Genomic DNA, 12,747 nt, shown 5'->3' on the forward strand with positions numbered 1-12,747 from the left:
CTACAGCGGACAGCTGAAACTGACAACCGGAAGCGGCAGGGACAGGCCACAATAAATGCCGGAGGAAACATCACAGAAGCGCTTCACAGGAGGCTCCCAAGCACTGAGGATGTCACCTGGACAGGGGACGAAACGTTTGCAACAAAAATTTCCAGCTCGGTGAACAGAACCACAACAACGAGCACCTGAGCTACAAATCTTCACCCAAACTTATTCTACAGACTTTTAATTTCTGCCCAGACTACAATATGGACTTTTGTCAAACATTTTGTTAAAATTCATTTTTTCATGACAATAATTCATGACCTTCAAAATTGTCAACCAAGTTATTGTTTAAGACCTTCCCTTAAATCTGCATTGACTCTATGAATCAATTCAAAGAAAGGAGTCATTCTGTTCCTTTGAATTTACTGTTTTGTACTTTTTGTTCCACAGATTCTGATAGCCAGAACTATGATGCTGGACTTGGGAATGAAGATAATGAGTTACCCTGTACTGAGGAGTTTGAGGATTTCATCTGTTTTGAGGTAAGTATATTGATTTGGTGCAGAGAAGTCATGCCTCCAAATGTCTTATTTTATAAAATGTCCGGCACATGTTCAGTTAGTAACTTTACTTTCTGGTACTGACAGCACAAATTCAATTTTCTTCTGAGTTGTTTAGTCTATTCTTCAGTCTTTGGTTTGTTCATTTGAGTAATATGTTGCAAGTTTTACCATCATCACCATAATTAGAATGGTCAACTGAAGCTGACATACCATTGCAATACTGAGGGGTTGCTACAGTGTCTGAGGAGTTTCCTTTCTGATAAGATGTTAAGCTGGTAGTCAGGGCCTTTGTTTAACTGGGTGTTTAAGTTGAAGTGGGAATTCTGGTTGACAAAGTTGCTTTCAAGAAGCTTAGTTTCTTCCCCTTGTCAAGTAGACACTTGACTGCATTGCGGAAGGACTGCAATCAATATTTGGACATTGTGTCTTTTTTCATATTTGTATTAGCTTATAATTGCTTCCTCATTCTCTGGCAATTGATTTGATTTGTTACTGTCATGTATACGGGGTACAATGAGATGTGTTGACTTGTGTGCTTTACAGGCGGATCGTACTATAGAAATGCGTCTCTGTAACAGAGTGCAGGATAGTATTACAGCTACTAAGAAGGTGCAGAGAGAGTACTTTTTAAAATAAGTCTATTCAAAAGTCTAATAACAACAGCAGGAAGAAGCTGATTTTGAAGCTGTTCATACTTGCACCCAAGCTTTTTGGGTTTGCCTGACGGAAGAGCATGGGAGAGAGTATTATCTGGGTGGGAATGGTCTTTTGATTGTGTTAGCTGCTTTCCCAATGCAGCAGGAAGTATAGATTAAGTCAATGGATGGAAGGCTGGTTGGCATAATGGACTTAAGTTCACAACTCTCTAGTTTGTTTTGATCTTGGGAAAAACAGTTGCCATACCATGCAGTGATGCATCTAGATAGGATGCTTTCTATTGTGAATCTATAAAAATGTTGAGTATCTTTAGGGACATGCTGAATTTCCTTTAGTCTCCTGAGAAAGAAGAGGCATTGCTGTGCTTTTTTAAAACTGTAGTGCCAACATGGATGGATCAGGACAGATTGTTGGTGATCATCACTCCTTGGAATTTGACATCTCAGCGCCATTGATGCAGACCAGTATGCTGTCCAATCTGCTACCTGAAATCAATGACCAACTCTTCTGTTTTGCTGACTTTGATGGAGAGATTGTTCTTTTTACACCAGACCACGAAGCATGATCTCTTTCCTTTACTCTATCTCATTGTTACGTGAGATCTGACCTACAACAGTGGTGTTGTCTGCAAACTTGTAAATGGAGTTGGAATAGAATCTGGCCACAGTCATGTGTATAAAGAGTATAGTCAGGGGCACTGGTGTTGAGGATTGTTGTGGAGATGCTGTCACCAATACTTACTGACTGTGGTCTGTTGGTTAGGAAGTTGCAAATCAAGTAACAGAAGGTGATGGGGGTGGGGGGTGCGGAGAGGGGAAGGAGATGTGTTTTGTGTGGTAGAGACCTAGGTCCAGAGTTTGGAGATGAGTTTGTTTGGAATTGTGGTGTTGAAGGCAAAGCTGTAGTCAATAATAGTCAATGGGAGCCTGCTGTTAATATCCTTGCTGTCTACATACTTCAGGGATGAGTGAGTCCAGAGACATGGCATCTGCCAATGACCTATTGCACCAGTAGGCGAATTGTAAGGGATCAAGGCAGTCTGGAACACCTGGAGTTGGTGTGAGACATGACCAACTTCCTCGAAGTTCTTCCATAATGTGGATGTCAGAACCACTGGCTGGTTGTCATTGAGGCATGCTGCGTGACTTTCCTTTGGCAATGGAATCATGTTGGTCCTGAAGCAGATTGTCTTTCAGATGTCTTTGAACACTCCCGCCAGCAGGTCCGCACAGGTTCTAAATGCACGACTGGAGACTCTGTATCCAGGCCAGTCGCTTTACATGGGTTCGCCCTTAAAGCTGATCTAAAGTCTGTAGCAATGATCAGAGGGTACAGGTGCAACTGAGGCTAATGAGACAGGGTGATATTGTTTCACCGCTGTTCTGTTCTAAGTGAGTGTCGAATATATTGAGTGGGGATGTACTATTGGCCACAATCAAAAGGGATATAGCCACTACTTTATTTTTTTTTGTGTGTGCTATTCATTTGAAATCTGTTCACTTGCATCTCCTTTATCTGCTTGGTTCTTTTTTGAAGTTTCCAGTTTTTAACTTTTTAGTTTGGTTCTGTTCAGTTTTATGCAAGTTTGTGTAACCTGGAGAATAAGCTTTCTTATTGGCTCCTTAATCCTACCACACTTGACAGCAATACTTGTCTGATTTTTCTTCTACAAGGTGGATTTGGAAATGGCTATGCAGTATAAAATCGGACATATTAAACTCCTTGATCTCCTTTTTAACTTAACATGGTTACAGCACAGATTATTCAGCTCCGAGTGGAAGCAGATTATGTACAAAAATGAAATGACAATACATTCCCAACAGTTAGCAACAGAACTTTGATTTCTAATTTTGTAATCTTCTTTTGAGCTGGAAATGTTTGGAATGGGGTACTTGTGTTCTTAACTGCAACCTTTTGATCAGCATGTTGCTCTTGAGGCCAATTTATTTGAAACTGTGGCAAATGAACCTTTGTTTACATAAATATTTCTTGATTTGCTGGCTTCCCCTGTTTACAAAGCAATGTGCTAAGGGCTCAGATGACACTTACAAATCAGTAAATTTACAAATTCAAAGTTTGTGAGAAGATTTGTAGCTCGGGTGCTCGTTGCTGTGGTTCTGTTCGCTGAGCTGGAAGTTTTTGTTGCAAACATTTCGTCCCCTGTTTAGGTGACATCCTCAGTGCTTGGGAGCCTCCTGTGAAGCCCTTCTGTGGTGTTTCCTCCAGCATTTATAGTGGCCTGTCCCTGCCGCTTCCGGTTGTCAGTTTCAGTTGTCCGCTGTAGTGGCCGGTATGATGGGTCCAGCTCGATGTGTTTGTTGATGGAGTTTGTGGATGAGTGCCATGCTTCTAGGAATTCCCTGGCTGTTCTTTGTTTGGCTTGCCCTATAATGGTAGTGTTGTCCCAGTCGAATTCATGTTGCTTGTCGTCTGCGTGTGTGGCTCCTAAGGATAGTTGGTCGTGGCGTTTCGTGGCTAGTTGATGTTCATAGATGCTGCCTGACCTGCTGTGCTGTTCCAGCAATAAAGTTTCAGCTTTGATCTCCAGCGTCTGCAGACCTCACTTTCTCCTACTTGTTTTATTAGCAGAGGCTCAATGTAGGGTGAAGAGGTTATACTCCAGCTGTACAAAAGCAAAATACAGATGCTGTAAAACTATCTAGTAGTATCTCTGGAGAAAAATAGTTGCTGTTTTATGTTGATCTTTGTTTCCATGTATGCTGCCAGATGTGCTGGTTTTTTTTCCAGCAGCTGCATCATGTTGCTTCTGTTTCGGTATTCTAATTTACTGTCACCTTTTTTTTTTTCAGGAATGCTTAGTGAAGTTCTGCTCTTCTGTCGTTTCCATTTTGTCTTTCCAACTGGTTTCCTTTTCAATACTTTTCAATTCCCTCCTAGTTTGAAGTGTTTACCAAAGCAATTCCACAGCCAAGTGCTGTTCTTCAATATCTGTACCTCTGGCTCCAACTTACTGCACTTGGATTCCAACTGAAGTTCCATACTTCATGTTTCAAATCTATCTGGACGTTCCTCTGACTGCTCAGTGCCATGTGGTGTACACATGGTTGTCACCATGACCACGACGCAGTTATCACTCTGGAGAGGAAATTTTTATTCATATTGGCAGAATTGGAAAATTTTAACCAAGGAAAGATTTGGATTGTTTGTGGCTGTCTTGACCAAGGACAAAGGAAATTTAACTTCATGGGGATCACATCATGGAGGGCAATTTCCCCTCCAACTCTCCTTTCTTGTTGTCCTGCTGAAACTCTGGACATCACCAGATTGACAGCAGAGGTTCAAGAAGGCAGCTCATCATCACCACCTCCTAGAAGGAAGGGCTTATGCCCGAAATGTCGATTCTCCTGTTCCCTGGATGCTGCCTGACCTGCTGCGCTTTTCCAGCAACACATTTCCAGCTCTGATCTCCAGCATCTGCAGACCTCACTTTCTCCTCAAAGATCACCACCTCTAGGGCAATTATAGGACCTACAACAAATGCTAGTTTTGCCAACAATGCTCATATCCTACACAAGTTTAGAAATCATGGTGGCCTACATAGGCCCTTTCTTGCTTTCGTTTAGCAGAGCGATCAATATCCTGAGCTTAAATTCATGAAAGTAATCATAAATATTAGAGTTGAAAAAGTTTTTTGCACTCTTGAGGACGATGCAAGTCTGGCCATCAGTCCCTGAAGGCATGGAAAAAGCCGAAGCACTCAATGTTTGGGGAGAAAAAAAATGGATTTACATTTGAAGTCTTCCAACTCCAGGGCTGTGAATCAAGAATTGAAAAGTGGGATTAGCCTGGGTAACTTCATAGTAGCACGCACAATGGAGGAAGTTGCCTCTTCCGGTGCTATAAATTTCAGATTCTCTGAACCATGTCATTTTTATATTTGATTTAAATCTCTTTGACTGTAGTAATTGGTATGTAAGCAACCATTCAGTTGGGAGTTCAGAAGTCGTTGGGTAATATTTAAAAATTTGCGAAGACAGATTATTCAAGTTTTAGAAGGAAGAGACTGACCGATAACTTCATTATGGTAAATGAATTGTGGGAACTTCACACCACAAAGTTGTGGAGTATGGGGTGAAAGTAGGAAAGGACTGGGGTTGGAAATGTTTTCACAATTGCAGTATGGAATGTTATAGGCAACAGACTTTGTCCTCAACTCTGTTCAATTATGCTTCTCCTGTCCCCTAAATTATCCAAAGCAATACTTTAAATCCATTTCAAATTCCAGTTTTCCCTTTTTTTTTTGTTGGTATATTGCTTCAAATAGTAGTTTGCGTTCTTCCAAATTTGTAAACCTATTTCTGTTGCAGCCAGTAAGGAGAGATTAATTGGTTTCTTTCTTTCTTTCTTCATACCCTTGGCTGCAACAAAGTTTTTTTTTTAATTCATTTTAGCATGTAGCTATGTCAAACTTTTAAAAATTAAAATGTACTTCATTCTTTCAGAATAAAGGTGCCGATCTTACAAACCCTGAGGAAATTTGTACGTTTTTTTGAGTTCAGTGAAAAAATGTTTCTCCATTTTGTTTTCTCACTGGATGCTGTTTGAGGGGTTGTCTTCCAGTTCAGCTGTTACAAATCCATTTTTCTCTCTACTGTACCCAAAAGTAGTTGGCTGAAATATAGTTCCTTTGGATATTCTCATGACTAGCTTCATTTTTTTTTCCCAAAGCTGCGTAATCTGTAGAAAAATCTTTCGTCTAAATATGTGAAATTTCCAAAAAACGACTAAATCCAACAGGAATTGCATATGACGGACTGACGGACTACCTGGTTTTAGTCATTTGGTTGACTTGTTAGTTTCCATTCAAACTGGGTCTTTTGTTTATTGGTGGTTTCATTAAAGTACAGCTCAACCTGGTCTGATGATCAACCTGGCCATCTTAAATCAGTGTTCCTCCTTTTTCTATAAAATTATTTTAGTCTGAGAAAAATGGTAAAAATGAAAAGTTGTAAATCGATGGTCCATTTACCTCTACCCCAATACTGTACGTCTTTGGTCTTCTGCAGCTACTTTGTGCATTCCCACTGCTAACTGATTACTTTTGAAATTGCAAATACTGCAAAATGAGGAAATATACCCATTTCACCTTTGGTAGGTTACTGCCCACTGAAGTGAAGTTAGTATTTCATTGTATAATCCAGTATTTTCTATTTGCCTGGCAGTGTTTGAGAGAAAGCTGAGCAAGATCTATGACCTTTCAGTCCTGAAAAGTTAGAAATAATGAGGTTGGATGGAGGGTGGGAAGAAAGCCCTTTTTTTTTTTTTTGGCTGCAAGTGTATTGTGATACTGAAAGCAAACTTGAGGAATAGTCTATTCTCTTTCAATTTGGCACATTACAGTCTTCTGAATTCAATATTTGAACTCCCTTCATTTTTGATCATTTTTTTGTTCAGTTTTGAATTTTTTTGGCATCTGGATTACTGCTGTCCTGCTATTCACACATTCCCCCTTTAAACACATTATTTGTTCCTTTTCATTTGTCCTGTTACTATTTTCACCTGTACAGTGAAGCATTTTAATAGTTTAATCTGTCCTGCCTTTACCTTAAGTGCTCCCTTGTTCTTCCCACCTCTTGTCTAATATTTACTTCAAAATGATTGATTCTAATTTTATTTGGTTCTGATGAAAGTGTAAGACCTGAAATGTTAACTGCTTTTCCTTTGGCAGACTTGCTGTGTTTCCATTTTTTTTATTATTCCTGACTTCCAGCATCCTCAATATTTTGGTTTAATATTGCTATTCAACATAGATGTAGTTCCCATACTCTTATCTCAGTAACTTATACCAAACACCATAAACAAAAAGGTGTTTTATAGTAGTTGCTGCAGATTATTTAACTTTTATAGCTCATTCTTATAGGGATCAGTCTAACTGTAACTACTTTAAAGTGTGTTGGCTTCTTCTGACATAGTGACAAGAGCAGAACAGAGCCCAGTGCTTGTTTGTGATCTGTACAGTGTGTTGTGAAGCCCCAGTGCAGCTTAACTGGTGCTCGAAAGATCTGGTTGTTTATCACAATTGTAGAACAGGAGACTGGGAGAGCACAGCAGGCCAGGCAGCAATAGAAGGTGAGGTAGATGTTTCAAGTGTAACCCTTCTTCAGGACTTAGAGTGGGTGTAAGAGGAACTGCATATAAATGGGAGGGGCGGGGAGGGAGGGAGGGAGGAAGGGTGGTGAGGTTGGGATAGGTGAGTACAGATACAAGGTATGACCTGGTTGGTCAATGGGAGGAATGAATCAGGTAGGTGACTGAGAGACATGGAGGGGACGCAGTGGGAAGGGAAGTTATTTGAAATTGGAGAACTCCGCGTTGAGTCCACTGGGCCCTGTGGGTTTATGTTTAGCCTCTCCTGTGTAGAAAAGACCATATTGGAAGCACCGGATATAATAAACTACATTGCAGGTGAACCTCCTGTTTCAACTGAAAGGACTGTTTGGGACCCTGGATGGAGGTGAGCGGAGTGATGTGTTGGCAGGTTTTGCATCCCTTATATTTGCAGGGAAGGTGGGGTTGGTGGCAAAGTGGCAGAAATCAAGAATTGGCAAAGGGAATGGTCCTTGCAGAAGGCAGAGGGGGTGGCAAGGGGACTATGTTCTTGATGGTAAGGTCTAGTTGGAGTTGGCAGAAGTTTTTAAGGACGATGCATTGGATAGGGAAATTGGGGTGGCAGGTGAGGACAAGGGGACTCAGTGTATTGATTGCATTTGGGGTGGTGGGTTTAGAACAGTGGAACGGGGGGTGGAGATGCTGTGGTACAGGACTGTCTGGATAACTGGTAAATGCATATTGTTCAAAATAGATGGACATCTAGGATGCTTGGGAGTGGAATGTCTCCTCATCTGAGTAGATGCAGTGGAGATGGAGGAATTGGGAGAATTGGATGGAGTTCTTGCATGAGACTGGGTGGGAGGAGGTATAGTCCAGGTAGTTGAGATTCTGTGTTTATAGTAAACGTCCATCTGGAGCTTGTCGCCAGAAATGGGGAGGTCAAGAAAAGGAGGTGTCCAAGTGAGTTTGAGGGCAACGTGGAAGCTGTGGGCAAAGTCGATGAACTGCTCTAGCTCAGTCAGGTGCAGGGCATTGCCCCGATGCAGTCATCAATGTAATAGCAGAAGAGTTGGGGCACAGTGCCTGGATAGGTACTGAAGAGGGACTGTTTGACATAGCCAGCAAAGAGGCAGGTGTCGGTGGAACTTGTGGCCACACCCTGGATTTGGAGGAAATGGGAAGAGTTAAAGGAGAAGTTATTAATGGTGAGGACTAGTTCAGCCAGGTGGGTCTGTTGGAGAGGAAGAAGCTGAGTGCCTGAAGGCCATCCTTGTAGGATATGGACATGTATAAGGGCTGCACGTTGTTAGTGAAGATAAAACACTGGGAGCTGGGGAACTGGAAGTTACTGAAGAGATGGAGGGCATTATTGGTATCGCGGATGTAGGTGGGAAGTGCCTGAATGAAGGGGGAGACAATGGAATCTAGGTAGGATGAGATGAGTTCAGTGGGGCAGGAGCCTGCAGATACAATGGGTTGGGCTTGTGGATCTTGGGAGCAGGTAGAACTGGACATTGTGGGGCTGGGGTCTTTGAGATTGGAGGTAGTGGAGGGGAGATCATCGGAGGCAATGAGGGCACTGACCGTGCGAGTGATCTTTGGTCTGATGGGTCATGGTGAGGTTGTAGTCTAGAGAGAGGTAGGACATGGTGTAGGAGAGTTGGAATTTGGCCTCTGCGACATAGGTCCAATCTCCAGACTGCCACCACCTTGCCTCTGTTAACTGGTTTTTTGGTGAACTAGGGTTTGGAGCAGAGTGGAGTTGCTGCACATTTGGAGGGGGTGAGATTGGAGTGGGTGAGGGGGAATGGAGAAACTGAGGCAGCTGATGTTATGTTGGCAGTCAGCAGTGAAGAGGTCTAGGGCAGGGTGGTGACCAGATGGATGGGGAAGGTTGCAGGTAGGAGAAAGAGTCCTCAGAAGGAGGTTGGGAGTTTTGTTTTGTCGAAGGAGGTGCTGTGGAGGCAGCAGAAGAGCTCAATGTCATAGTGGGTGTGGAAGTCGTTGAGGTGGGACCAGAGGAGCACAAATATTAGTCCTTTCCTGAGGACTGACCATTCAGTCTCAGTTCGAGGTTGTGTGTGATAGTGAATATGTGGCAAGGCTTGGGGGTGGGGTTGTGGGAGGGGGTCCCAAGGAGGGTAGGGAGTGGAAGGATGATGGCGAATGATAGATGAGCATTGGATGTGGTGTGGTGGGAGGGGGTGGGCTGTGTAGGCGAAGAGGTGTTGGGGTAGATGGGTGAGGAGGGAGGGCATTCCAGGTAATCCAAGATGGAGGATGGGAACACTTTCTGGCTGTAATAGGCTGCTTTTTTTTTGTTTTTAGTGTTTTTTTTATGTATTTTAGGTGTTGGAGGTGATTTCCACGAATTATAGGAGCAGCAATTACTGTTGTATATGCTGTTGCCTTGTTTTGGAACTTGGGAGGGGAAAAATGTCAAATCAACAGCACTTTTTAAAAGGGAGAAGGACAGACGAAGGTAGCACATAGTCAGTGCAGAGAGAGAGAGAGACCCACACTGCTACCTGACAGAGCAGTGAAACTGCAGGTACTGCCTTTGCTGTTTGATGTCCACTGATGCATGAATTCTGAATGTCTAGGAAAACTTAACAAACAGCAAAATTCACAACTGATTTTTGAGGAACTTGTTTGAGAGAGGTCACAGCACAGAAACCAATAAGTGAATAGTTTTAGATATAGCCTTGCTGTAAATCTACAATAGTGAATAGAGTGGGTTCTTGATTGTTTTATTAAGCTATATCTCTGAAGTCAGAAGTATTAAGTTAGCCTGGAGTAGTGTTTTGTAGAGGAATAAGATGGTGCTATTTTCTGGGTCTGTAGATTGGAAGAAGCAAAAGTGGCCCTTAGGAGAGTGATATGCTCCTCTTGGCGGATGTCAGAATTTAGGCAGCGTTTACATGTTACGGAGGGTTATGTCTGCAACAAATACCGTTGCTTGCGAATCAGATCGGTTCGAGCAACACTTAGTAGCAATGAGGAATTTACAAGAGCAAGGAGGTGTGATGGATGGCAGTTATAGGAAGGGAGAAAAGTCGCAGATACTGCCACATAATTGGCTTTATTCCAGGAGGGGTAGGCCGGTAGTACAGGAGTCTTCTGTATTATTTGTAGGGGCTGATGGATTCTCAGGGGAATGTAGCACAAACAGCCAAGCTTCTCGTTTCAAGAAAGGCTCTAATGTATTGAGGGGATGTCTGGTTCCAAGCGTTCGATTGTGTTAGGGGATTCTCTCTAGTCAGAGGCATAGACAGACATTTCTGTGGCCAGCAGCGAAAAATCAGAATGGTGTTGCCTCCCTGGTGCCAGGATCAAGGATGGCTCAGAGGGTGGAGAATATTCTCACAGGGGAGAGGGACCAACAGGAGGTCATTGTGCACATTGGAACCAATGACATAGGCAGGGAAAAGGATGAGATTCTGAAGGAAGAATATGGAAAGTTAGGCAGGAATTTAAAAAGGAGATCCTTGAGGGTAGTCACATCTAGATTACTCCTGGTGCTACAAGCTAGTGAGGGTAGGAATAGGAGGATAGAGCAGATGAAATGCGTGGCCGAGGAGCTGCTGTTTGGGAGAAGGACTCTCATTTTTGGATCATTGGAAGCTATTTTGGGGTAGAAGTGACCTGTACAAGAAGGATGGATTGCACCTGAATTGGAAGGGGACTAATCTACTGGCAGGGAGACCTACTATGCTGCTCAGGAGGATTTAAACTAGTAAGATAGGGGTTGGGAGCCAGGGAGATAGTGAGGAAAGAGATCAATTGGAGACTGGTACAGTTGAGAAAAGGAGTGAGTCAAACAGTTAGGGCAGGCAGGAACAAAGCAGAGAACAAGGTAGGACTGATACATTAAACTTCATTTTCTACAATGCAAGAGGCCTAACAGGGAAGACAGATGAACTCTTAGGACCATGGGACTAGGATATCATAGCAATTACAGAAGCAATGGGATGGACAGGACTGGTAGCTTTAATGTTCCAGGATACAAATGCTGTAGTAAATATAGAAAGGGGGGCAAGCGAGGGTGCTGAGGAAGGATATTCATAGGAATACTTCCAGGGACATTTTTTGGGTGGAACTGAGAAATAAGAAAGGGATGATCACCTTGTTGGAATTGTATTATAGACCCTGAATATTCAGTAGAAAATTGAGAAATTTGTAAGGAGATTTCAGTTATTTGCAAGAATAATAGTGGTTATGGTAGGGGATTTTAGCTTTTCAAACATAGACTGGGACTGCCATAGTGTTGAGGGTTTAGATGGAGAGGAGTCTGTTAAGTGTGTACAAGACAATTTTCTGATTCAGTATGTGGATGTACCTACTAGAAAAGGTGCAAAACTTGACCTACTCTTGGGAAATAAGGCAGGGCAGGTGATTGAGGTGTCAGTGGGGGAGCACTTTGGGGCCAGTGACCATAATTCTATTAGATTTAAAATAGTGATGGAAAAGGATAGTCCGAATCTAAAAGTTGAAGTTCTAAATTGGAGAAAGGCCAATTTTGACAATATTAGGTGAGAATTTTCAAAAGCTGATTGGGGGCAGATGTTCGCAGGTAAAGGGACAGCTGGAAAATGGGAAGCCTTCAGAAATGAGATAACGAGAGTCCAGAGAAAGTATATTCCAGTTGGGTGAAAGGAAAGACTGGAAGGTGTAGGAATGCTGGATGACTAGAGAAATTGAGGGTTTGATTAAGGAAAAAAAAAGAAACCTATGTCAGGTATAGACCGGATAGACTGAATCCTTAGAGGATAAAAGCAGTAAGAGTTTACATAAGGAAATCAGAGGACATGAGAGAGCTTTGGCAAATAAGGTAAAGGAGAATCCATAGGGTTTTTATAAATACACGAAGAATAAAAGGGTAACCTGGGAGAGCTTACAGTCAGAGACGTACAGCATGGAAACAGACCCTTCGGTCCGACCTGTCCATGCCGACCAGATATCCCAACCCAATCTAGTCCCACATGCCAGCACCCAGCCCATATCCCTCCAAACCCTTCCTATTCATATTTAAAAGGCATTTGGATGGATATGTTGCAATTGTACCAGCCTCCACCACTTCCTCTGGCAGTTCATTCCTTACACGTACCACCCTCTGCGTGAAAAAGTTGCCCCTTAGGTTTTTTTTCTTTCCCCTCTTGGCCTAAACGTATGCCCTCTTGTTCTGGACTCCCCGACCCCAGGGAAAAGACTTGGTCTATTTATCCTATCCATGCCCCTCATAATTTTGTAAACCTCTATAAGGTCACCCCCGACGCTCCAGGGAAAACAATCCCAGCCTGTTCAGCCTCTCCCTGTAGCTCAAATCCTCCAACCCTGGCAACATCCTTGTTGAAACCATTTCAAGTTTCACAACATCTTTCCGATAGGAAGGAGACCAGAATTGCACGCAATATTCCAACAGTGGCCTAACTAATGTCCTGTACAGCCGCAACATGACCTCCCAACTCCT

The 12,747-nt window shown here is 42.7% G+C and overlaps 1 protein-coding gene across 1 annotated transcript in view; it reads left to right on the forward strand.

Annotated features, from left to right (window-relative positions):
• The window catches only part of rab11fip3 (RAB11 family interacting protein 3 (class II)), a 106,687-nt gene that overhangs the window by 54,132 nt on the left and 39,808 nt on the right, over window positions 1-12,747 (forward strand). The window contains exon 3 of the mRNA XM_043711070.1: window positions 436-527. Coding sequence (XP_043567005.1) covers window positions 436-527 — 92 coding nt within the window. The remainder of the gene's footprint in view (window positions 1-435; window positions 528-12,747) is intronic.

This window comes from Chiloscyllium plagiosum, chromosome 21 (assembly GCF_004010195.1).
Source record: "Chiloscyllium plagiosum isolate BGI_BamShark_2017 chromosome 21, ASM401019v2, whole genome shotgun sequence".
Taxonomy (NCBI): Eukaryota; Metazoa; Chordata; class Chondrichthyes; order Orectolobiformes; family Hemiscylliidae; genus Chiloscyllium; species Chiloscyllium plagiosum.